At 38.9% G+C, this 26472-nt stretch overlaps 1 protein-coding gene across 1 annotated transcript in view; it reads left to right on the forward strand.

The window, feature by feature from the left end:
• OCA2 (OCA2 melanosomal transmembrane protein) overlaps positions 1-3061 on the forward strand; it is a 180305-nt gene extending 177244 nt beyond the window's left edge. The window contains exon 23 of the mRNA XM_072853227.1: positions 2974-3061. Within this exon, the coding sequence (XP_072709328.1) occupies positions 2974-3061 (88 nt within the window). The remainder of the gene's footprint in view (positions 1-2973) is intronic.
• The last annotated feature ends 23411 nt before the right edge of the window (positions 3062-26472 follow it).

The raw sequence follows: 26472 nt of genomic DNA on the forward strand, positions 1-26472 counted from the left end.
AATTCCTGCATGTTTTTATGTGGCCTTGTATAATTCATCCATTTTCTTGCACAGACCTCCTCCAAGCTGGAGCTAGCTTTTCTGTTCTCTTTTCAATGGTCGAGTAGCCATTGAATCTTTTTGGATCCTTCCCTCCCCTTGCCAGTCTTCATGAAGGAGTTATATGGCCATTCACTGCTGAGCTGCTGGGTGTTCTCCAGGGAGGTTTGTTAGGTTGCATTAGTACAGATTAAGATCTCTGCTGTCCCCACTCTTCCTGGTACCAGCTTATTGTTTGCTAACTGTGAGGTCAATAAAATTCTGTTTTCTGTCAAACAGCCAGTTTTCTTATGAGAGTTGTAGCAATCTCCGGTTCACCAGCCTGTCATGTGGATACAGCTTCAGGGAGCTTTCATTATATATACTGAAGGGTGTAGGAGGACTTTTTAGCCATGCTATTTTATTCCTACAGCCATTGCTGGGTTTGCTTTTTTTTCCTATCTGGACACTTTTATCTAAGTGAGATTAGGGAGGTCCAGAGATCAGATTTGCTGGGAGAAGGAAGGAAAGGGTCTGGGAAGCAGTTTGGCTAGCCATCAAATTAATTTTGTTATTCTAAAATAATTCTAAGAGATGCTTTAGCTCTGCTATTTTACAATATTATCAGCCTGATCATAGTTTAGTGACTAAATAATGATTCAGCTCTTTCAAGTAATGAGTCATTCAAAAGCAAGGATCTGACCAGTCAGTATAGAAAAGAAATAACACTTATCTGCAGTGTACTTATGTCTGTTCATATGAAAAAAAAAAGAAAAATAAATCTTCTAAATGCACTTCAGACTTTTCAGGAAATATTTGAAAGCTGTGACAATGCTATGACCCTTTCTAACAAATCTTCATACCTTTTACCACTTGGACATACCTGGTCCTTCTCTCTCCTCCTCTCCTTTCTCCTTTCTCAATTCCAAATACCCGCTGAACATTAATGCCTTTGAAGCCAGAACAGCGATAATAATGCCTGTTACCAGAATGGCAGAAGAGGACAGCACACCAGGTCCTAAATCCCAGAAAGATGGAGGAGAAAGCCTCTGGAGCTGGGCATGGGACCTGTCCTTCTGGGGCAGATCTCACAGGCAATATTTGGTCATGGACACAGGGACATGCTGCCTTCTTCAGGGGGATGTCAAGGAGACAGAAATGAGATGATCTGTCAGCCCTGCCAGTCTTGCCCTTTGTACATTTCCAGCCTTGCAAAGGTTTTCTTTTGTTCTTGGTTTGCCTCTATTTCTATTGGTATGTGCGATGGGCTCACTTTGATAATGGGTCAAGAGCAGCCACGAAGCAGGCATTATGGGCAAGCTTGTTCTTCACTAAAATAATTCCAATATTTTCTTTAGAGTTTTTGGGTTTTATTTGTTTCCTAATTATTCTGTAAACTTTACAGGTCAGGGCTGTTTATTTTTGTGTGTTTGCAGTGACCCTCATTCCTGGTAAAATTCCCTTGTCAGTAACTTCAACCAATGGCTGTTAAGGTAAAAGCACCTGTTTTGCTGGTCACATCTATGCTTCCCTCAACAAAGCAGCAATGAAAGAAACATGACTCTTGAGGATCTCAAGGTTTAGAGTAATGCTGCAGCTGCAGGTAGAAAAAGCAGACTGCAGTGAGCCATTGAGAAGTTTAATTTTCATTTTAAGCAAGTGGTTCCATACCTTAAGGAAGTGGGGGCCAGACTTAATGTCCCAAGAGGTCCCTTCTAGCTGTAGCTTCCTAAAGAAAGGAGCTATTCATCCACCCAAGCTCAGAGAATGGTGTCCTCCTGTCACCTACTAAATGGACATCTACTCATCAGTGGTCTGATCAGCTATGGCAGAGGGAAACAGGCTCGAGGAACCTTCCTGAGGGCTCCTAACAAGCGAGGCAAAAAGGCACAACTAATATACCTACATGTAATAAGCAGGTCTTACTTCAAGGAAGAGAAAAAATGAAATGCTGTACTTCAGAGAACATTGCCATGCTTTGATGAGGTTTATGGAAATCCTTGGCTGAACTTGACAAAAGAAAGTACATAAGGAGGGTCATTTGTGGCATGATCATTTCTCCTCTCAGTTCTTATGATTTTAGTAACATAAAACAAATGAGTGTGATCACAGCAGTGGTTCTTCACAGTCCCTCAGTATCATACAATAATGCTTTTAAGTTTCAGAAAACTCCCTTCTTTTCACACATATGGAAGACCTACAAATCTAGCAGAGTAGGACTTGGCCAACTCCACAACATCCTTTCCAGTTGTCTGTCTCTGCTGCCTGTGTTTGTCAGTCTGAAGAAAGCTGTAAAATCTAAGTGTTGTCTGAAAAGCTTAATCTGTGGTGAAAAACAAATAGCTGTTTTGATAGAACAGCAAAGTGTTAGCACCTTTACAGCTACGTGGGAGTTATTTCCAACAGTCCATTCAAGTCTGTTAAACCTGGTGAGAGGTACAGAAGAGGAATACTAGCTGTATGTGGCTACAGATCAACAGGGAAACAATTTAATGAATTTCAACTATAGATTAACTTATAAAGTGCCATATCAGGGTTACACACCTAATCTGAAATGATACACACTGGATAATCTATTCTAATGCTGCATAATTGGTAAGAATTGCTATTTTACCTGTATAATTGCATATTGTCTGGGGAAAAAAACCCCAGACCAAACAACAAGGCATGCCAGATTCCAAGACAGAGTAAATTGGAAGAGATGCCCTGAAACCAATGAAATTATGCTAATTTTGACCACCTGTCTCTTAAATAGGCCAGAAGTAGAAATGTGAACTTGAATATTAGACTCCTATACATTGGCATACTTGCAGTACATCCATGTTTTTGCCACTGCTATAAGCATATTCAAAGCTTGAAATGTGTAGGATAACTTAAATTTTCTTTTCATAAATTGCTTGGAGAACAAACTATTATATCCTTATTGATCTTTCCTTTATTTTATTGTTGTTTCAGGTTAGGTTTCCCCATGATGATTGTATCCTGTACCATCGGGATGTGCTATCTTCTTGTTGCTCATGTCGTAATAGGTTGGAACTCGTAGTAATTTATACTTTCAAGACTCAGAGAAGCTTTCTGTTTCATTTAGTTTATATATCAGAACACTAAGAACACATATAAAAGGAAAAAGATGTGTAAAACCCCAACATATGGTATCAGTCAAAATGATTGTCAGCATCAGCATCAGGTTTAGTAATTCTTAACCTTCTGTTTTGTGAACAATTTGCAAACTAGACAATCAAAATTAAAAGAATCCATATATTTAATTATGAATACAATTATTGTGCAGATGAAAAGACACCATCACAAGGGAATATGTTGTCCCTGAAAGTTTGTATTGACACAGTCTAAGTATAGTCACAGATGAAAAACTCAATCACAATAGCAGATGTTCAGTAATTTCTTTTTAGGGCTTAATTTGTCAATGTATTTAGCTATTTGTATTAAAGTAACTAATATTCAAGTTGTAATAATAGACAGTTAAGCAGAAAGTCTGTACACTATGAAGGATGTATCATTATCTAAATTTAAAAATAAACACATCTCCTGAAAATGTGCTGTGGAAGGAATTATTATTTTGGAACCGGGATTGCATTCTATGGAGGCTTTGTTTTTCATCTGAAAGCTCCTAATCAGCGTTAAGCTGCTTTTTTTCTGAGAATATACTAATGCCCCTCTTCTTACCAAAGTACAGGCATAAAATGTGATAAAGCACCGGACATCTTCCATTTAATTATTAATTCACTTCCGTGATGGAGTACCCTAAATCTTTCAATAGGTTAATACACTATATGGAAGAATGAGATCATACTTTGGCTTTGATTTCCTTCTCTCTGATAATAATGTGTTAAACCACATATATTGTTTTGTATAATTGGCTGCCAGAACAGGTCAAACTTTCATTATGAATATTAAGTCCTGTGAGGCATTCAAGGTCTCAATCCCCATCTTCCAATACCTTTGTGGGATTGATCTGAATTACTGGTGGGTCCGTTTTACCTTGAGTCAGAGAAATTGGCAACCTGGTGGGTGCAACCCAAGTTAACAAGGCTGAATTACAGGGAGCTGGTAGAAATGATCAAATGTGGCTTTCACCTGTGCTTAGTCCTTGAGATAACCTGGTGAGAGAGAAGCAGTATCTCTCCCACAGAGGGTGTGAGGTTAATTATACATCCCATTTTACTCATATGCAGGTTGTATCCCTCATCTAGATGTATTTTTTAAGTCTGAAATATAATATTAAAGGACTAATGGAAATGAGTCACAGCAAGGCTGGCTCCCACCCCTCCTGGTAGGTTCAGTGGTAGCAGAGGAAATGTGTGGAGCAGGAGAAGAGCTCTCTCCATTGCCCCAAAACCTCCCACCAAGACCTCCAGCCCCATCCACGCTCGGGCCTCCTGGGTCAGTGAAGTCTTCTGCAGCAGGGCTGAGTTTTGCATCACTGTTGAGAAACCTCAAGGCTGCTCTAACAGCGACTAGCTGTAGATCACAAGATCTTCTCCCAAGAACTAGCATAACCTCCACTTCCTTTTACATTAAAAAAATCCACCAAAGCCAAAGCGCTGCAAAAAGTCTGGTTCAAAACAAAACAAAAACCAAACAGATGAGCCTAAAAGTCACTCTGGCAGACAATTTGTCTGAAACTGAGTTTGTCCTGTCTCACTCTGAATGTGGACACTTTTTTCTCTGTAAGAGCAGTTTGCTCTGTAATAACTAGAATTCAGTTTCAATTAAAGAAACATTTATGCTAATCAGCTTAACATCGATCCCTGGTTAAAAATATTCACAAAATATTTTATAGCCCTCAACATTTCTCACATTGGAGCAATCTTGGTGCGGTCACTGGTTGTGCAAGAACTGTTGTATTAAGCCCTAGAGAATGCAAAATCAGGCTCTGCTAAAGCACATTTGTTTTTATCTGTTTTGGGGGGATTGTTTGCTTTTTTATTTCCTTTTTTTTTTCACTCACATGATTTAAGGTTTTATTTTCTTTCTATTTCATTAAGACACTGTTGGCGTGTAGGAGTATAAAAATGAGACTATGGTCCCACAACATGTCTTACTAATTCTTTTTTATTGTTCTTTTTAAGGTGTAGAAAACCTAAACAAAACCTAATCCTGCTCCTGGGACCTTTAAAACCTCCTGCCAACCCTAAGCAAACTCATGCTAATAATGCGATCACATTAGCTGACATGAAAATGCATGTCTGCATTTACAGTTTGCTGGAAGGAGGAAGATAGAAGTGCAGCAATTCATTTCCACTCAGTCATCTTAGCAAATACTCTGGAACACTTTGGTGCCAGAGAGATCTCGCTGGCTACAGAAGTGATACATCAACAGGACTCAAATGAGATTTTCTTTCTCTTATGTTACTTGTCCTGTCAAAAGAAGGCAAGTAGTGCACAGGGAGTACAAAATCATACTGATCACGCTTTTAGGCAACCAAACTTAAGGCTAAATTCATTCTGCTTCTAGGAATTTTTTTTAATGATATACTGTTTTCACGAGGATTTCCTTCAAATAAAGTGGCTTTCCTTCCTTAAACAACCTTGTTGCTTCATTTGCACAGCCAAGAAGAGATCAGTGAAAGCTCTTATGACAAAGCAAATTGTAAAAAGAAGATAAAGTTGTTTGTTTGCACATGGCTTTACGTGAGTGTAATCTAATGTTCAATAACCAGAGAAATAACAGTGATAAACATGTTTTTCTGGCCTCTTGCTGTTGTTTCTCACATTAGCAGACAATCTGCTAAAATGAAAATTACCCAGGTACTTCAGATAATTTCAAGGTAATGAAGTATATTTTTCATTGACTTCCATTATAGTTATCAACATAATCTGCACATCAGAAAGGCACAAGTTACAGTGACTACATCCTTGACAAAACTAGTGTATAGGATCCCATAAAAATGGAGTGAATTTGAACAGTGGGTGGAATTTATTTTTGCAGTGAAATTCTCTCTAAAAGGCTGAACAAAATATTAGTTAAGTAATAAATTATGTAAAAGTGTATCATCTTTAGTATGCTCGTGGCTGATCTCAGAGCACGGGATTCTCATTTTCATTGACATCCCTTTAAGCTATTTGGTGACGTTTGTTTTAAGCCATAGAGTAAATATAAATATATGACTACTCTGAGATCTGTTCACCATTTCTGAATGGTATAAAATGCAGTAAGACAGCAATATATGAATTATAGCACTACAGGGCAATGTAAGCAAAGCCTATTAAAAGAACCCGTCTCCAGTAGATAAGCAGGGCAATTACTGAAAGCGAGGAAAGAAACAGGGACATACTAGAACTTCACAAATACTGAGCTATCATCTAGCGAAGAATAGCACTGAGAGTGGCCAAGGGTCTGCCCAGCCCAGCATCTGTCTCTGGCAATGGGGCATAGTGGGTGCCTGTGAAGAACACAAGAGTAGAGCAAACATAAAATGATGTTTTCCCAGAATATTGTCCCAACTTTCAGAGGTTTCTGTGACCCAGAGACTTCTTGAATGTGAGATGGTATCTTTATATTGCATTGCACCTGATGGATTGTCCTTCCACAAGTATAGCCAGCTCCTTGCTGAACCTGTGTACATTCAACATTTGTCACAGGGAGTTTCACAGATAAACTATACACTGTGGGAAAAATATTCCAGCTGTTTGTTTTGAACTTTTGCTAATTTAATTTCTATGACACCTCTCTCCTAACACCTTTCCCAAATCTTTTGGTTGGGAAGGGATAATGAATAGCTATCCTTTTTCTAAATCATGATTTTATAGACCTATTTCCAGTTTGGAGATCACAGTCTATTTGCTCATTTGTTATATGGAAATACTCTCATATCTTTGCTCATCCCTTTTTTCACCTTCTGAAGTTTCACCATAGCCTTTTTGAGTTGAAAGGATGAGAAGTATAAACACTAGCCAAGACTCAAATACACAGTGGATTTACACAGCAGCCTGCTGATTTCTTCTGCTTTTCCATTTTATTCCTAATAATTGTTAAGATCCAATTCAGTTCTTGAACTGTTATTGACAAATAAGCTAAGGAATCTATTTTTATAGAAGACCATCTTATAATAACAAGCTGTATCTCCTGAGGATAATTATTAGCTCACATTGTTTAGGATGTAAAGTTAAGGTTATTTTTGCTCCTCCACCTACATTACTTTACAGCTGTCCACAGTGAATGTCACAGGCCAATTTTTCCCAGTCACTTGCTCTTGTAGGGGTTTTCAGTAATTATTTACTATTAACCGTTGTCTTTGCTACCCCAAATAAACCATAGACTTCACATTTAACCTTTTACTTCAAAATCTAGACCATTTGAAAATATGTTGACCATCGCAGAGCCGGCCTGACTCCCTCTAGAGCTTCATGGAAGGTCCATACCCCTTATCCTGTGGTAGTTTATTTTCTTTAAGAGCTGTTCAACTGGATATATTTACTCTCTATCTTAATTACAGAACAAACCAAAATGAGTTGAAAAACTGGAAATGTTTTCCTGTACTGCACAGTGAGCTTCATGAACGCCTTGCTAGCAGATATTACTGAGGCATGACTGAAAAAATATTTCTAATTTCTATGAGAATATTTGAATTAAACTGTAGGATTTAGAAACACCCAACTGTCTTGAAAAAGATATGATGATTTATTCTTTGGGGAATAAGCTAACTCCAGTTCATATCTATAAAAGGAAACTCACCTAATTGAATGGATTGTTCCACAGCTACTCATAAAATCTTATTTTAGACCATACTAAAGCTTCTTGTACCATGTCTTGGTTAACACTAAGTCTACTCCTAGGAATTAATTCTGGTTTTCTTAACAAAAATCAAAATAAAGTGTATTGTTTCTAAGAAACCAAATTTTAAAGGTACAGTTAGAAATGAAAATAATTTGACCACCCAGAAAGAGGAAGGTCTCATCTAAGAAGTCAAATGTTATTTGCGAAATATTTGAAAAAACTGTCTTCAGGCAACTTGCACTGCAGACTTCCTCCAGTGGCTCAGAATGATTTTATATTTAATATATGGGAATAGGTTCAGAAAGAAAAGGCTTCTGTTTCCTGCTGTGTCACTAGCTTTCTGTGTAACTTTTTATAGTTAATGAATTTGTTTATATATTTGTTTCCTGATTTTACCCAACTTTCTTTTAAAAGTGCTTTAAAAAGGTACATTTTCTATAGGGATGCTTTGGACTTTGTAAAAGAAATACATACTGTTGATCAAATAGCAGGGAACTAGGGTTATATGCAAACACCATCTATTATTTTAAAGATACTAATTAAAAAATGTGGAAACTTCAGCACAACAGCTATCAGATGGTTACTCCCTACGTTAACTGCCATTAAAGAATTCATAAGTTCCAAATGGCAGAAAATCAGTACCACCTGAAATAGAGAGAAAATAAATATGCTAAGCATGAGCCTCTGTGTTTGTTGTAATGGGATGTTAAGAAAATTACTGGGAACCAAGCCAGAAAAAATAATGAAATAGCTGAAGCATTAAATTAATATTTCTGAAGTGAATTTACAATAGGAAATCCTAGCAATTCAGAATAAGTCCTAACCACCTCAGATGAAGTCAGTATATGAAAATCTGAGTGATTTATTAAGGACAACAGGAAATCAACAAGTGTTGGAGATTTATTGAGAGAAGGATTAAAGTCTTCCTCCATAGGTGCTCTAGAGGGAGAGGATGAGAGAAGAAACCTTTTCTCACACATTTCTTATTAGGGAGAATATTATAGGATTAGCAATATCCTAGTGCCACTCAAAATAATAAGAAGCAAAAGGGGTTTTGCACTATGTTTAAAGTCGATCACATGCTGTTTTTTCTTTTTTCAGGCTGCTGTTGCAACTTTGATAGGCAGCAGTGATTTATTAGCAGTAGTTTCAATTAGTGCTTTGCCTAATGAATCAGTAATGAAAAGAAAGCCCTCTCAAGATGTGGTCTTGGCCATCATTACTATTATCCTGGCTGGAGTAAAAGACCTGCTGCTATTTTTAAGAAAATCAACACACATCGGTTTGTCCATGATGTATGAGCTGCCTTAACTGTACAAGATAATATAGGAGGAAGGGAGCTGCAGAGTGCTATAAACAAGAGGCACAATCAGTGGGGGGTTACAGATTTTTCTCTTTTTCCCGCTTCCTCCCATGTCTCCCCCTTCCCTCTCGAATTTATTGTCCACCAGATACTTTTTTATAGACTTCTGCTATTTTGAACCTTATTCCTTGTTCATTCACATTCTGTTCCTCCAGTCCACCATTTGCCAAACAAAACCCTAACTCATTTGTTTTGTCTCCAGCCCCTTTCTCCAGATGGCCTGTGCCTACTTATCCTTAATAAAGTGTAAGAGGGGGGGAAAAAAACCCTATTACTTAACAAACAATGTTAAGAAGAATAGGGAAAAGGGTTATTTTTTTCCTGAATTTCCTAATGTCAGTGATGTGCATGGTTAGCAGGGCAGTCTCCTTTTTTTTCTTCATCCTTCTATTTAATATATTCACCTATTGCACTTTTCAACCTATAACCTCTCGTGTGTGTTTCATGCATTGGTTGTGAAAACAGTTGCAGACACTGATTGGATGTAAAATATCACAGCAATTGGATGTAAAATATCACAGTGCTGGCGCTCATGAACATAAATTGAAAATTTAAGATTCCCCTCAAATTGACTCAGGACTGTTAATGCTTCAGGATGTTTTGTATCTCATTGTCTTTCCTGCATTCACTTTTAAGCTCAGATGGCTACAGATAAAAGCCAGTGAATTCATTTATTAAGCTCCCAGAATGCCTGAGAAAAGGAAACCTGTGAAGTGTAATCCTTTTTTTTTTTTAGGTTTATAAATAAGGAGTAACTTACCTGCTAGGTGGAAATATATCAAACTTGGTGTTACTAGTTTGATCATAGCCTGTAGGTTATGTCATTTTGATCCAGATTTTTAGTGGTGGTTAAAGCTGTGGGTAATGTAGTCCATTTCATACATTTTCTGTCTTAAAGGTATGTGCATTTCCATAGGCAAAGATCAGTCCATGATCTCAGGAAACACATGACTGAATATTTACTTTTAAGAGCTGGTTGGAAAAACAATTTTGGGGGTTAATGTGGGCATATACTCTGACCTCTGAGCAAAACGTTTGCCTGTAGATCCACCAGCTCTGGGCCCAAGCAGCATGACTTAACTGGCCAAAATGTATGTGAAGAAGATATTTTTCTGTCTTGACTGTGTGAAAATGGGAAGAAGTTTTAGTGTGAGACTGAAGAAGAAGATGAATAACACACTGAGGTTTTGTACCATACCAGCTGAAGTCAATGAAGGGTCCCAATGCAATTTGCTTGAGCTCAAAGGCCTCTGTTCAACTACGACATATGATGTAAAGTGTGTACATGCACAACATGCATGGTGAGTCCCAGCAAAATTTTGATAAGATACATTCCAGATAATAACTATTGTCATTATAGGCATAGTTTTCAGCGTTGCCAGTAAATAAGGCCACTTGACAGTTCAAGTTATTTGTCAAGAACAAGATTAAGGGAAGATGAATACTAAACACATTATCACACAATCCTTTCTGTTGAAGAGCTTTAATGCTCTCATGTTTCAGAGACAGATTTCAGGGTTTGAAATTTGTTAGAGACTGAGGTACTGTCATAGACATAGTTTCAGGTGTCCTATAAGAAAAATCCTGCAAGCTGACCTTGTCATAAGCCTTTGAAAAATCTTACCTGCTGCTTAGGCTGGCAGTTAAAACCTTTAAGACAGCATCTGCAGTGCATATACTGCATCTGGGAGCTGCTGGAGGCTGAGTAAGGCTTTCACCTGAGAATTTACTACCTGAATTTTCTGATGTGCTGATTAGTCACAGTTGCAAATTATAAACTCCAAGCTAGCAAAGTTTTACTCTTAAACTTTCTTTGTCTCACTTCATCTATCCTGCTGAAAGGTTCCTGTGAAAATAAGTTGAGTAAGGTTTGTGAAACGCTACAAGGATGTCTGTGAGGAAATCTGCAATTCTGATTTGAGAAAAAAGCTTGAATGACATTCAATGAATAATGTGTGGCTACATCATGAATTGATGTAAAACAATATGCCAAACAGATATTCTTAGCACTTGTTGACTAAAGACGGCTGTGTTTTTTCATGAAAAAATTATGTAATCATGAAAGTGAAAACCGTGTGATAAAGCAGATGAACAAAGGAGCTGCCTTTAACTTGAATGTAAAACTTTCAATTTGGTATTTCTTGACTCTACAGCCTTCGCAAATTCTTTCTTGTTCCTGTGTGCAGTAAAATGCTTGCTGTAATCTTATTTCCACTGTCAGACTGGAAAATAAGTAGGTGGTGGTAAGATTTTCAGATTTTCTCCAATGCAGGTTAGATTTGGAAATTTGTTTCAAAATAAGGACTCAAAATTAATATAAGTATTCTACAGTACCAACAGAAACTGCAAATATTTTTTGTTTATCAATTACTGTAAACAACTTTAGGTAACAATAAAATCCAGAGAACATATGTTATATATTCTGCATATAAACAGACAGGAGATATTTAAGTATTTAAATCTGTAAATATTTATATTTTAGATTTAGCATTTGTTATAAGTGTTTTTAAACTTTTACTGTAAGTTTCCCTTAACATAATTAAATTTTACATTACTTTTCTATGGGCCATATTAGACATGATTTTTTTTGTTGCCTTTGTAAAAAATTTATCAAACTTGGCATCTCCACACTGGAACAAATTTAAGAATCAACCCATCTATGCTTTTTCCTGTTCATGGGATGGATATATGCATACAATGCATATGCTTGTTGCATACACAAACATTAAAGGAGTTTGCAAGGCAAGCACTGAGGAGCTGGAGAACACCAAAATAAAAGTTATACACCCAAGCTTAGGTTTGTTCCTTTGTGTTTTACCGTTAAAACAGAGCCCCGTGCACCACCTTTGTGATAGATGGCTGCATTTATTCTCTTTGTGTAGTGTTGCCTGCCGCAGTCCTCCTTGGATTTCAAATGTATGGTTTATATTTTCTGTTATAATGATTAATCAAGATACCAGATTTTAAAAAAAGCTCAGGTAGATTCTTGTGAAGTGGCTTCTCCTAACCCGATGTATTAAGTAGATGTTCTTCAGAGAAAGTCCTTAATTCAGGAAAACATTTTTATTTATGAAATATTTAAGTGCATATTTTGTTTTTAAAAAAACATTTGTGCTCTTCTTGAATGTTGAAACACTTGCTTAACTGTTTTCCTGAGCTGGGGCTTAGATTGAATATTTAAGATTATTTATCTTGGTACTATTACTTTGACCCTCAGCACTTGGAGAAAGGGAATGAGTCTGTCCCTGAAAATGTGCTGAGACACTGAAATGTGCATCTAATTACCCTATTTGTACATGCAAATCTGAATTTGGAGGGTTACAAAATAAGGTGTCCCCAAAGTACAAGCATTTAATAAAATAAACCTATCATCTGTCCGGAGAAGTGGGAAGAACAGCCATATCTATTGGTAGAGAAGCCTTCATAAAATCTTTGGAAATATATGGGACTAGAGGCAGTGAGGACTGTGTGTAAGCAAAGTTTCAGGGTGCCTGAGAAAGTATGACTTCTCCAAAAAAGTGCGTCTGAGGATAACAGGTTGTCTGAAGCAGACAGTATTCTTATTATGTTAATAGTTTTTGTGCTAAAAGAAAATCTGCATTAAAGTCCTGGATTTTGTAAACAAGCTGTCAACAACACTTTTTATGCATTCACATTACGTTTTGGCTTATTATTCTTAGTAAAGTTGATGCCAACTTGCATTACATTTGATTGTGGAATGATAAACACATCCCAGCGATAGAACATAAAGGGATTCATACAGTTTTCTCCTCTATAATGCTAAGCAAGGTAGCTTGCACACCATAAATACACATTTAGCTCTTCAGTGTGCTTAAAAGGAAAATGTCTTGTAATTGCAGGAGGTAAGCGGCAGTGAAGACACTGTGTCTCATTACAATTCAGAGGATGATAGAGGAAAGGGATGGCAAGAGGTTTGATGCAGCAAACAAGAAATGTGTGCTCAGTTTGCAATCTCCATGCCATTTAACAGGACAGTTAGAGTCAGACCTGCTCTCTTTTCTGCTTTTCTAGTTAGTTGGTGCCTAGCAGGTGGCTGTGAGCTTTTAGCTTCTGTTTGCTTTATCATCATTATATCAGGGAGATGAATTAATCAGAGCTGCTTCAAACAGCACAGCAGTGATATTTGCTTTGGTAACTGAAGGATGAGAAAGCTCAAGGGAGGCAATGGAAGGAGAGAGGATTTCATCAGCCCCGCTCACGAGCCAAACTAAGCCTTTGGGATGGCGCCATTGATTCTGATGTGAGACGTGTTTGCACCTGCATTTTGTTGGGCTTTGTGGCTGCCCTTCACAGGAAACCTGATTTAGGACTCTGCAATGGATTCTTCCAGGCTGCAATGGAGCAAGAAGTAGGACTTTGCCACCGGTGTGCTGCTCAGGAACCAGTTCTGATTGGTAGCATGAAAATACCCTCCCCTCCCCGAAACCATCCTCAGGGTCACGGATCCCAGTGGCTCCTGATAGCAGCTTCATTTCACACTGAGTTGTTCCATTTTGCTGGAACTTTATAGTTAGTCATTGCCTCCAACGACAGCTCAAAACATCTGCTCAGGACAGCCAAGGGGGCCATTGCAGACCGAAAGCAAAAAGCAGCAAACTCAAAAAAAGCTCCCCGGAGAAGACTGATGCAAAAGAAGCGCTGATAAAGTTCTGGCTGCACAGCTTTCTCTGCTTCCTAGAAAGAAATGATTTGAATCATCTGGCCTGCTGGAGGGATCTGCTCTCTGTTGCAGAGGGTGTGGGGGGTGGAATGAGGCTTCATGGCTGTAAGCGACTGCCAGCAATAGTGTGTCTTAAGGCAAATGCCGCAACTGATACGGAAGGGAAAGGGTACCTGAGCCATCATCAAAAAGCCTGCAGGGTACCCTAACAGTTATATAGTTGTTTATGTCATTGCAAATGCTGTTAGGTGGGTTTTAATACTGATTTTGTGCGGGAGTAAATGGTTGTACAAAGCAGAAGAGAAGCCAATGAATTCCCTTGTCACCCATAAAATCTTGTGCAGAATTGGCTCTCTTTCTGTTCATGCATCTAGGGATGGACCAGTGTAAATGGTAAATAAAACCAAGGAACTGTGAAGGAAAAAGAGATTCCTGTGGTACAAGGATGGCTCTTAGCCTATGCCCATCTCATGTCTGGAAATAAGTCTAGCAAGTATAATATGCACAAATGACTATGAGTTGGGTAAATAGCTTTGAGGCAGTACTTTAGCACGCACAGAGCTTAGTGCAATCCATACCTCAGTGGCACTGTCTGTTTAGGAGATGTTTTGGTCCCTATTAATTCTAATTCTAACTCTTCTGATCAAACTAGAGGGTTGTTTTTTCAAAATAACTTTATGTCCTGACCTTTTAAACCTGGCTCAGCTAAGTATCTGAAGCCCTGAAGTGGTCCTGTTGAAAATTTTTGCTAAATACTCATTTTCTCTCCATGTAGCAAGAGCTTTTTGATTCTTCTTGTTTATTTCTAAGGAGGAGGAACCCTCTCAAGTCTTCCAGCAGCTTTCTCACCTCTACAGTATAAATGGGTACCTCGATCTCATCCTGTAAGCTAGTAGCTTTGGAAATATTGTAGATTTGTGCCTAGTGTTAAATGAAATTATACTTAGAAACCTAAGCCATCAACTGGAATTGAAATTTAGTTTCTTTTCTGGAAACCTAGGAGATCTTCTGATGAAATATGCAAGCCAATATACTAACATAAACTGACTGTCTGCACATACATCTATAGGCAACTCACAAGAGGGGTCGGAGAAAGCTGACACATAAAGGTCTGCTTAGAGGTTAGCTTTGTCACACTTGATGGCAACACTTTTGAGACTCAAAATGTAGATCAGCCTGTATTTTCTGCCCAGAGAAACCCTGGCTGGCAAATCTATTGTACCTCTGTTATAAAGAACCTGTCTTTTTGAGAGAAGGGGAATGAGACGTAACACTCCCTCTATCCATATCTCTCAGACAACAGCTGGTTTGTAGTCTGATGGCGGCACAAATCTGCCTCTCCAATGGTATCTTTCTGCTAATAATTATTAGCTTACCTGTTACTGTGTTAACATACACTTAGCACTGTTATTAATGAGTTCAACTCCATTGATTATGCTTCATTATGGAAATTTCTGTAATATAGGAATGTGTCTGTCTCTGCTGGACTGGTTTATTAATACATAACGTAGTGAAGTGGAGCCCTGTTGCCTTTAAGACTGACCTACCCAGGATCTTGCTCCAGATCCCTGCATCAAGACAGGCTCTGTGGTGATGCACCTGCTCACACTAGAATTAAAATGGATGCTCTGTATTTGGTTGGTGTGAAAAAGAATACAATAATTACAACAGCTCTAACTCTGCTTTGTACTGCTTTGTTAAATGTGATAAATTGATATAAAAATCCCTTTTAGACATGAATACACAGTAAAAGAAAACCAATTAATTAGAACTTGGATTAACTGAACATCAGTGTTTAGTGCAGAAGTGGTCCCTGCTGCTATATAGAAAGCCTTAGCCCTCAAGAGGCTGTGACTAAAGGACACCAGACTGAATCACTTAAGTAGTCATGCTGTCAGTAGACATTAATGAAGGTTGCTTTTGCGTACTAATAATAGAGACCCTGATCTGTATCATGTGAATCTTTATTATCCTCTATCTAAGAAAGCAAACCAGCTGCAAAAATATTAATGGTAGAAAGGGATGAGCATAGCAGTAACTGCTGTTCATCTGTGCATGAATTATCTGGCTTATCAGATCTACTAAGACGCCCTTGGCACCCAGGCACTGGTTCAGTCAGCTGAAATCCACGGTGCCTTAAATGCAGTGTAATTGCTCTGAAACTCAAGAGAAAAGAGGATTAGTTTGTACAACAATCTTGTTCTCTTTGATGTGATTCATAACTGAATTTGAAAATGTGTTCAAAATATATAAATATCAGGTTACCTCTCCAGAGTCCCATATTGACTGCAGTGGATCCCTGTGTGGTGTATGGGTATTCCTGCCATCACCTTCAGGGTTCAGTTTACATGCAGTGAAGAGGACTGAAGTTAGAAGCCCAAAGTTTTAAGTCTTCCCCCAGAACCTCAACCATGTGTGCAAGGGGCAAATGCAATTGCCTAAGCTGATGAGAATATTGTCTGCAAAGTAAATATACCAGAAAATGTGCAGTCTAAGTCTGCATCTGAAGTATCTTGGCATGAGAGGGAACCATGTGAGGTTTGGAACCCTTTGTTTGAAAGCTGAATTTATTGTTTGATTGCAGAAGTGAAACCTTTCTGCAATAAAACTTAAGAGGCTCTATTGTTACTACTGAGTAGAATGTGCAACTCCTTATCTCTTTTTTCCAACCTGGCCGTTGCTTTGCCTTTTCTGCTGTTAGCTGTATTCTTGCCCTGCAGATTTTCCATTTCTTTTACAAATATGCTCTACTGATACAAACACATTTAGATCTATATGCTGAGTCTATGCTCAGGAGGTTTTAATAGTGTAACTACGTAGCACAATTAAAGCAATATGACTTTGTGTCCTTATTCTTTCTCTGAGACTGTTTTGCCTCAGATGCATGATCATTCAGTCTCACTAGAATTCTCCTACTTTTCCTCCTTTTTATTTATTTTTTTTTTTAATTTTCCCTTCTAAGATGTGTACATTTCCCATTTCTACCTTCCATTTTTTTCCCTTTGTTCTGGTTTAACCCCAGCTGGCAACTAAGCACCACACAGCCGCTCGCTCACTTCCCCCCAGTGGGATGGGGGAGAGAATCGGAAGACTGAAAATGAAAAAACTCCTGGGTTGAGATAAAGACAGTTTAATAGGTAAAGCAAAAGCCACGCATACAAGCAAAGGAAAACAAGGAATTCATTCACTGTTTCCCATCGGCAGGCAGGTGTTCAGCCATCTCCAGGAAAGCAGGGCTCCATCACTCATAATGTTTACTTGGGAAGACAAAACGCCATCACTCTGAACATCCCCCCCTTCCTTCTTCTTCCCCCAGCTTTATATGCTGAGCATGACACCATATGGTATGGAATAGCCCTTTGGTCAGCTGGGGTCAGCTGTCCCTGCTGTGTCCCCTCCCAACTCCTTGTGCCCCCCAGCCTCCTCGCTGGTGGGGTGGGGTGAGGAGCAGAAAAGGCCTTGGCTCTGTGTAAGCACTGCTCAGCAGTAATGAAAACATCTCTGCATTATCAACACTGTTTTCAGCACAAATCCAAAACATAGCCACATACTATGGAGAAAATTAACTCTATCCCAGCCAAAACCAGCACACCCTCTCGTTTTATCTCCTAGGCTTCTATTTTTGCTTAACTTCATCTAGCTCCTTGCCATTCTTTTTCCATCTGTTGCTTCACTTCTGCCTCTCTATTCTCTTTCTGGCAGTTATTTATTTCCCTTCTTCTCTTCTTCCATATATTTACAGGCTTCTTGAGAGTGGAATTGGCCCATTTTGTTATTTGCTTTTTCCTTGTCTTATTGTTTTTAATGTTTCAGGTATCTACTCAAGGTTAATTTTGTAAAAAGATATGCATATTTTATGCCTCTGTTTCCTTTTGGGGGAGGGAAGGGAAAAGCTGTTACTACTTTTACAAGTCATCTATCACCCTGCCATTTTTTCTATTTCTCTCCTAACTTTGAGACAAAAGAAGATTTTGGCCACTTGTCTGGTATAGTCTGTTCAACTCTACGTTTTTTGCATGGTACAGGCATGGCACACATTTCTGTCCAAGAAATCCCAGATGATAGAAAAATGAGGATGCTACCTCTCACAAACCAGTGTGCCACATTTTGACTGTTGAGTGGCGGCAGGTATGTTTATAAAACCATTAATCACAATCCTCTCATTGTCTATAAAAATGGATTTCTCACACCATTATTTTTATATGACTGCCACCTTCCTCCAAAGAGAGGCTTAAAAAATAGAAAATCTATTTGGCAGGACATGTATGGTGTAAACAACACATGCAGCAGTACCCTATAAGCTGGAAATTATCCCAATGGCACTTAAAATAAGAAAACCTTTGTGTCTCACAATAGTACAAAATCAAAGAAGTGCCAGCAAAAAACAATCTTGAGAATATGCAACTGCAGTCCCAGCAGAGGTCTGTGACATCTATAAATTATAAATGCACTAATTAGGATATAATTATTATTGGCTTGCTTTGAACCCAAATATAAGTTCTCTAAAACAGTGTGATCTACAACAGCATATAAGTATTTTGTGACAATGTGATGGCAAGACACAATGTTTAAGCATTTTACAAAGGTGTGTGAGCAACTTGACCACTAAGGGACAAAGTAAAACTTCTGTAGTTACAGACAGAAGGCACGGGAAAACATGTAAGCAAATCCTTGTAACAAATTGTAAGCAAAATAGCATTAGTAGGAGTTGTTAATGAATAAACTTGGTAGTGGTTTGTTTTAAAGTTTAACTCTGGCCTGGTTTGTCAGTCTGCTAAACATTCCCATCACAGCGATCTACTGAATTGTGTATGGATGCATATTTAGTTGCAATGCAGTGTAGCATATTGTGAGAGGGATCTAAATGGCTTCTCTGCCTCCAAGCTGAGGCCAAAACAAGCACCATGGAGGTACAGTGTCAAAGTTGCACTGGCCCTGCCAGCTGAGAGAGATATTTGCTCTTCCTTGGCAGAGCTGCTGTCCTCAGGGATATGAGAAATATCTCTGTGACCTTCAGCACTTCTTGCTCTTCTAAGCTTCATTCTTCTCAGAAGCCAAATGCCTTCAACAACATCTTGCAAAGGGACAAGGAGGAGAAAATATTAATTGTTTGCCTTCCCTTCCCGGGAGGTCTCAGCAAGGAAGAAGAGATTTTTTTCTGTTCCATTGCTGTAACTCCTGAATTTCATGTGAATGGATGTTAAAAGCCCCGGTCCCCATCTCCATGAGTATATCTCCTTTATGTAGTTGCTGGTGTGGGCAATTTTGAGTATAGCAATGAATCTGAGAGTTTATTACTGTTTGACATTCAGCTGACCATGTGCCTTATAATCTTTCCAGCCAGGAACAGCAAATGTTGAGAGAGAACAGGGACGAGGTGGCCCCTGGGGATGTCAGCAGCTGTGGGGAGGTGGTGGTCACTGCACTCAGTCTGTGGTTCAGACCTGGGAAAGGTAGGCTGGGAGTGGGGTGGGAAGGAGCCCCATGATGGCCAAGAGGCTCATCAGAAGTAACCAGGTGGGACCTGTGCAAGGATTCAGGGGTTAGGCAAAAAGGCTTCATCTCAGGTGGAGGGGAAGGAAGGAGGGAGAGGGGAGAAAAAAGGTGAGTGTGGAAATTTGTCCTGAGTGACTAGCATGTCTGTGAGGAAGGGACAGGATGTTTCTTCAGCCTGCCGGGGCAGGAAGGACGAAGGTAGGAAAGGTTGGGCCTTGTCAGGTAAAGGTTAACCACGGTGGCAAAGGCTTGTGCTGTGGCAAGTGTTTTGTAAGCCAGCAAAAATAAGAATGTGAAGCACAGATAACCTCACTTTGGTGGTTCTTGCATTCCCTTTGGAAACATTTATGTGTAGCTCTTGATGTCAGAGTATAAACCTTTTAAAAGTTTCCACTAATTCAGTCCAAAGAGGCATTCATGGATTCATGGTATTAAATTAAAAGTGTAGGGTGCATTTCAGCAATATGGCATTTGTGTACAAATATTCAGCAGTTATGATGAAAATTAATTCCAGGATTAGATTAATCTACATATTCATCTTCTTCAGTTGTGTTCAAAATGGAAAACAAGAACACTTGAGAAGTAAAGTTAGATTAACTAGCAATGTATGAATATTCTGGGTTTGATGAACTGTTTTTAAGAGTACCATTTTTCTACTGGAACAGAATCACCTCAGCACTCTTCCTCGTATCTTGTACTTTATAGCAATGGTTCGCTTTCTTGTGTCTCACTTGCTGCAGCTTGGGTTTTAAAATTGTACCTTATTCTCTCTTGACAGTATTTGTCTTTCTTGCCTCATTGGTTCTAGATAATTATTTATACCAATTTTACTTTCAGATTTTTGCAGCCTTGACAGCTTTGCCTACAGGGATATTTTTCTGTTTTACCATATGGTTTCATAAGCACTTGTCTGTTCTTTTGAGATCAGGTTCTTTAATAATTCTCCTGTATTGACACTAAGAGGTAACTTGTGGTACTAGCCCGCATTTCAGGGTGCTGCCAGTCTTGAGTCCCTTACACTTCAGAAGTGGAAGAATTTTTACTGTCATGCTGCTGATGCTCTGTGATGGAGCCCAGACTTGTTTAGTGTCTGTTCAGTGAAGTTTTAGCACTTCTGAAGTTTTAGCACCACAGTTTTGGTTTAAATTCTCTGTTGGTGAAGAAAGGAAGACTTTGGCTGCTTACTTAAATGCTCCCATTACCATTTAAATGCTGCCATTGCTACTGCAAGAGCTGTAGCTCTGATCACTTCTAATGCTTTGGTGACAAACCTAGATGGCATTCAGGTCCCTATTCATCTCAGCCTACACTGTAATGAAGGTTTAGACTAGGGGATAGATGCTCATCTCTGCACAATGGGAAATTCTAAGAAATTATAAGCAAGTCAAAATAAGCTCTCCGGGAATTTTCTAGCCAAGCTGGGAAGTGCCTAAGGAGTTGTGGGACCTACAGACCTACCAAGAATAGAGCACTAAGGACAGAGATAACGTTTTCAACATGTTAATCCTACCCCTACCACAGACATTTAAAGCACTTAAGTAGGGGAAAAAAAAATTATAGCTTTGTTTTGCTTTCTCTTCCAAGAAAGTGGCATGGTGTCTTTTTTTTTTTTTTTTTTTGTCATGGGGATTTACCCAGGTGGACTGACTGCTTCATGCAGTTTCATAAAACATGACTGAAATAGTCATTTTAAGCCCACTGTTTTGTAGCATAGTTTTGTAGAAGTGGCATAAAGGATAAAGAACAAAAGTACAGATAAATATTTTCTATGAGATAAATGATTCAGAGTAAATGTGACAATTTAATTCTCTAAGATATTCCAAAGTTCCCTTTTCCTCTCTCTTTTTTCTTGTTCTTTACTTTTTTTCTTTTTTTTCTTTGAGAAAAGGTAATACTATTCTCTTTTTTGAGAGAATTGAGTTTGGCAGACTGTGATTGCAGATGCTGGCAGAGAAAGGATGCATGGATGGTATTGGAGCCAGCAGCAGTCACCAACCGAAATTACAATTTCCACACGTCCCAGTTCCTGTACAAGGGCAGAGAGGTCATGCAGGTGGGAGATGATTGCTGCTTGCTCTTTCATCCACTGCTGTGCTGAGACACTCAGTGGGGGAATACTTTAAACATGTTGCTTTTTTAAAGGTGGTAAATCCTTGGCTGCATTACAAATAATGGAAGTTTTGCCACCAGATTTTAAAATGCACAGGTCTGTTTTCTTTTAATTTTTGTGTTTTTCCAAAGATTTCTCTTTCAAATAGACATTGCTACAGAATCTCCTAGGACTGACAGTCTGGGGGTCTTGCACTCCTGTCCTCCATATGTAGTGGGTTCCCTCAGACAGTTGCTGCCTCCCTTGGAGATGAGAAACTTCCCTAACGTACTGCCTTACCTTACTGTTAGAGGCATCTGTGTGCCTCAGGGGATGCTTAATGCTCTCTGGGAGCTCAGATGAGAGAAGAGACATTTCAAGATGGGAATATATCAGTGATTGGGCTACAGCTGGTATTTTGACACTTTGCTAGGAAGTTGAAATCTTCTGTAGAAATCTTGTCCAAAGAGTGTGTGCACGTACATATATGTATGTACATATATATGTATATATGTGTATATCTGCATATAGAATAGTTTTTATAACCTCTTCCATGAGGGAACCCTTCTGCCCCCATGTTTTCCAATGATATGCACTAGCTGCTCTTAGTGTGGAATTCAGCTACAGTTTGCATGACTTACAGACAGCTGCCTGGTATGTCTCTGTAGTGATGTCAATGCACTTGGATGTGTATGGAGAGCGACTGGAATACACAGTAAATTACTCTTGCTATTATTTTTATTATTTGTGTGTTTACATTCTTGCATTCCTTTAAAAAAAAAAGGCCTGGAGCATATGTTTCACAATCCCATTTAGTCCCATTAGCACACAGACATATTCTGTTTCAAACTGACTTTTAAAACAGACATCGTATCAAATCCATTTTAAAAATAGTTGTACCTACCCCAGGGAGATCTGGAATCCTTTAAAGCCTACAGCAATTTACATTCAAAAAAAAATGTTCAAGTCAAGCTTTATCAGTTCATGCTGTGCGCAGTTTGGTGTGTTCAGAGTGGATTGTAGAAAATAAGAGCTTTGTGACTTGTAGCAGTGTGAACATAGGGCTGATACAGTGTTTAGGATAAAAGAACAGCTTCTTTCTCTTAAATAAAAGGAACAAAATCAGTGTTTTGAACCTTGGATCTTCTCTGCTTGATTAGAGGTGTTAATTATTTCAGCATAATCACTGTCTATGTTCACAAAGTGTGGTCCCCTCAGGACACCGTGCTACCTCTTATCAGCCGCCTTTGAATGGCACCACTCCGCTCAGCTGGAGTTGTGCTTTGCAAAGCATGTCAAATGGGGTCAATAGATCTTTTCAGCTTCTATTTTACAGCCATGTATCTGCCTGAGTGCTCTTTAGTTATTCATATGCTTTGTGTAACTGGGCATTACAAGAGGAAAAGTAATTTTCCTTCTGCATGTTTTAGTCATACATTGTTCCAACCTTATTTTCAGATAAGTTTTAAAGAATAATTTTGCGATAAGAGCAGGAAAGTTTATGGGGTCATCTGCAAACTCACTTATAAAGCTTTCCACTGCCTTTCTGAAGCAATCCCAGATGTGTCCTAAAGGATCAAGCAAGGGCTTTGGGCATCTAAGTCCTTGAGCTTCTCGAGGGTGCAGCTACTTGATGGCAACAGGAAGCATGTGTATTTCCTAAGGGGAGATTCTTTGGCCTTTGAGTCAACAATGTGGTTCGTAAGTCTAGTAGAGGGAACAAAAAGAACAGAGGTGATGGGGAACCCAGACTTTTGAATCTGAATTATATCTTCAAGTGCTGATTGCTTTCTGATGACTTCTATCTCTTCTTCAAGTCTTCAAGACTTTGCTCTCACTTTTTATTGCACCAAGCCATTGTTGACATTACCATTCTACAGTATTCTCCTTGTTTTCTGTATTTCTTCATGCCAAGTAATTGCTTTTGTACCTTTGCCTCATCTGTTTTTCTTTTCTGCAGAACATGAGCTATCCCAAGAGAATTCTTTATGTTAGCAGCAGAGTTGTGTTCTAGAGTGGATCTTACAGATTTATTCCATACCTGAAAATTACTTCTTGCTTTTTCATCTCAAAGAACAATCTCTTCTTTTTTTGCAACATCTCCCTTGAACCAAGTTTTCATGGGTTGGAGCCATTCTCCTTTGTGTCTTCCTGTATTCCTCACAAGAGAAAAAGAAAGTCAAAGTTATTTCTCCCTATTCTGTTGTCCTGAATTCTTGTACTGCTAGGTCATCATTTTAAAAGGCAAAACTGATTGGAAAAGAAAAACCTTAAATAGTAAATTGTAAATCAAGAGACAAGCACATCATTTGACTGCAGTGCAATGTATGAGCATTTCCATTGATCTGCAACATGATTCACAATTGTCTGCACACTGACAGAAATGTTCTCTGGCGCACTCTTGCTGCAGGTCCTATAATTCATACCCTTTAACAGCTTCAGGAGCAAGCTGAAGCTTTTTAAATAATAATTTGCAAGAATGATAATTGCAGACCTGTCATACAGTAGGGAATGCTATAGAAGCATTCAGTGCACAAGGGAGGCCTATGATTTTCAGGAAAAAATCATGATTGCCTCTAAGGACAGTTGAATTACAAGTAACCGTTCCATGACATGTCAAGAGAGCAGCTGGAGATCAAGCACAATGTGTAGCTGAAATACTTTAAAGGTGGACTGGAAAGCAGAAAACTGGCTTTTTGCCTCTTCCTTTCCATGGTGTGTAAGATCTTTCAAAGACCAGTGGATTTCTTCTTTTTTCCTTCCCCTTTCCCCTCCTTTTTTTTTTAACATTCTACACTTCAGGTCATTACTGCTCAATGCTGAAAGATTAGATATTCAGGTACCTGAAAGAGTAATGGTATCCAAAGGTATAGTTAGCAGTCAGATCCCCTTACTCCACTCCCACTAACTGGAAAAATCTCTTATTCATATGGGGGAAATCAATATTTGGGCCTTTCAAAGGCCTTATCAAAAATCTTACAGGAAACTGAAGCAATTCAGGAAAGCAAGGAACAACAGGCAGTTAAAAACAGAAGTCATATGAGCACAATAAAATTATCTTTAGCATGGACATGAGCGGTATTTTGCAGGTAATATAGTACGATCACCTGTGTTACAAAGAAGAAACAGCTGTAAGGGAATGTCTCTCTGTAGCAGAAGAACCATAGCCTCCCTCCCTTTTTTTACTACTTTAGGGAAACAGGAGGACTGATGTGAAAAGGAATAGCTTTTTAAACTTTCTAACTCTGGCAGAAGAAATGACATCCTATGGGGTGCTCAGAGGAATGGATGCCCACCCAGCTGCTGCTGACAGGGCTGAAGACTGGTCTGCAGGGGAACCTGCTTCCTTCCTTCCCTGGCAGCAAAGTCACCCCCCAAGAAGCCCATTTGTCTGTGTTTTGGATTTCTTTCTGTCTCTGCCTGTTCCCTTCCCCCTGGCCCCGCTGCTTTCTGAAACATAGCAAACTTTCTTTCCTTCTCTCATAAATTTTACTACTTGTTTTCATCACTCTGTGTGGCAGTGCTCTCATATCAGAGAACATCTGAGATTGCCTTGCCATTTCTCTGAGACTGTCTCCAAGTCTCCTCACTGACTTTTATCCCCTCTTCCTTCCTCCCATTGCCATCTGACTCCAGGCTGTTCTTTCACCTAAAAAAGAGAAGCCAGACACTGTTGAAGACCTGAAGCCTGGGATGTCTCTGACTTGTCTGTCATGCCTGTTAGTCAAACTTCAATCATTTCTTTGTTAGAACATCTTTTGACAGAGGATTTTTACTTAGCAGAATCATGAAAATAGCAGTTATCCCAAATTATCACTGCATTACGCTTATGCTGCTCCATCTCCTCCCAGTGATGCAGCCTAGACTATTCCTTAATTTTATGTTCTTCAAAGAAAAAAAAAAAAAGAAAAAAAAAAGGATGGTACAAAACCCAGAGGCCAGGTAAAAATTTCCATTTTTCAGACAGTGTCGGCTGTGTTTCTGTCTTTCAAGCCTGCACGAGTTCTGCTGACAGAGTAGTGATTGAGTGGGGGGTAAAGAAGATGAAGAATTCCAAGGTGTTAAAACAAAACAGTTTAAATCATGCCTGACTGTAAAGAAGGCAAAGAACAAGAAAGTAAAATAATTTTTGAAAAAGCTTTGTTTCCAGCAAGTAAGTTAACTTTTCTGTCTCTCACTGTTTCACCAAGCATGTCATGCCTTTCCACGTAAATCACTTTAGAAAGTGGATGTGCTCATCCAGGTTCAGCAATTTCGGTGGCTCCATCATGCTGATATCAGTGACATCAACTGACATCAGCTGTTTTAATGTTGCATAGCACTTAGGGACAAGCTGCATATGACTGGGGATATATGGAAGTTTGGATCCATACAGTCTGGATTTCCTAACTGAAAAAATGCTTGAGACAGGAACTAACACTCTCAAAATCTGAAGAAGTTGATCTTCGTCAAAAGAATACAAATAGCATTCTAAATTTCCAATAACCTCCTGAAGAAAGAAGCCTGATCCTATTGTAAATGCTAAGTAACTGATGATATCTTGCTGAACAGGGTTTCAATACAAGACCATTACAATAAATAAACCCAAAATAACTAGAAAGATTAGTTGCAAATTTATTTAGCTGCTTTTATTTCTGAGCAGATTATGATCCTGATATTTCAAAGTTGCTGAAAAAGAGTGGAGACAAATGCATGCTGGAAATCACAGCATTTGAAATGACAAGTGGTATTTCTCAGACTTCTGGGAGATGGCATGCACTGTTGCAGATGAAACAACAGATTCTGTCACACTAGCAGGTGGTTAAAAGCAGAGCCAAACTCAGTGAAAATTTTGAAAGTGTTACAAAATCACTGAATCTGTTGAAGAATTATTCAAATGATAAGGTGTACATTAAGATCTCAAGTACACATGTTCTGATGCTCCCCCAAGCCATCAGCGTGTTACCACTGTGAGCCTAAAATTCTGAAACTGGTATTTTTCCAGCTGTTGTTCAGCTCTGTAGACAAACAGGACTCCTCCTATCCCACATTTCAAGGATGGGCATTCTGCAAATGCAGTGAGTTTTGTTGGCTTTCTGTGACTCAAC

This window comes from Ciconia boyciana, chromosome 1 (genome assembly GCF_034638445.1).
Source record: "Ciconia boyciana chromosome 1, ASM3463844v1, whole genome shotgun sequence".
NCBI classification, from domain to species: domain Eukaryota; kingdom Metazoa; phylum Chordata; class Aves; order Ciconiiformes; family Ciconiidae; genus Ciconia; species Ciconia boyciana.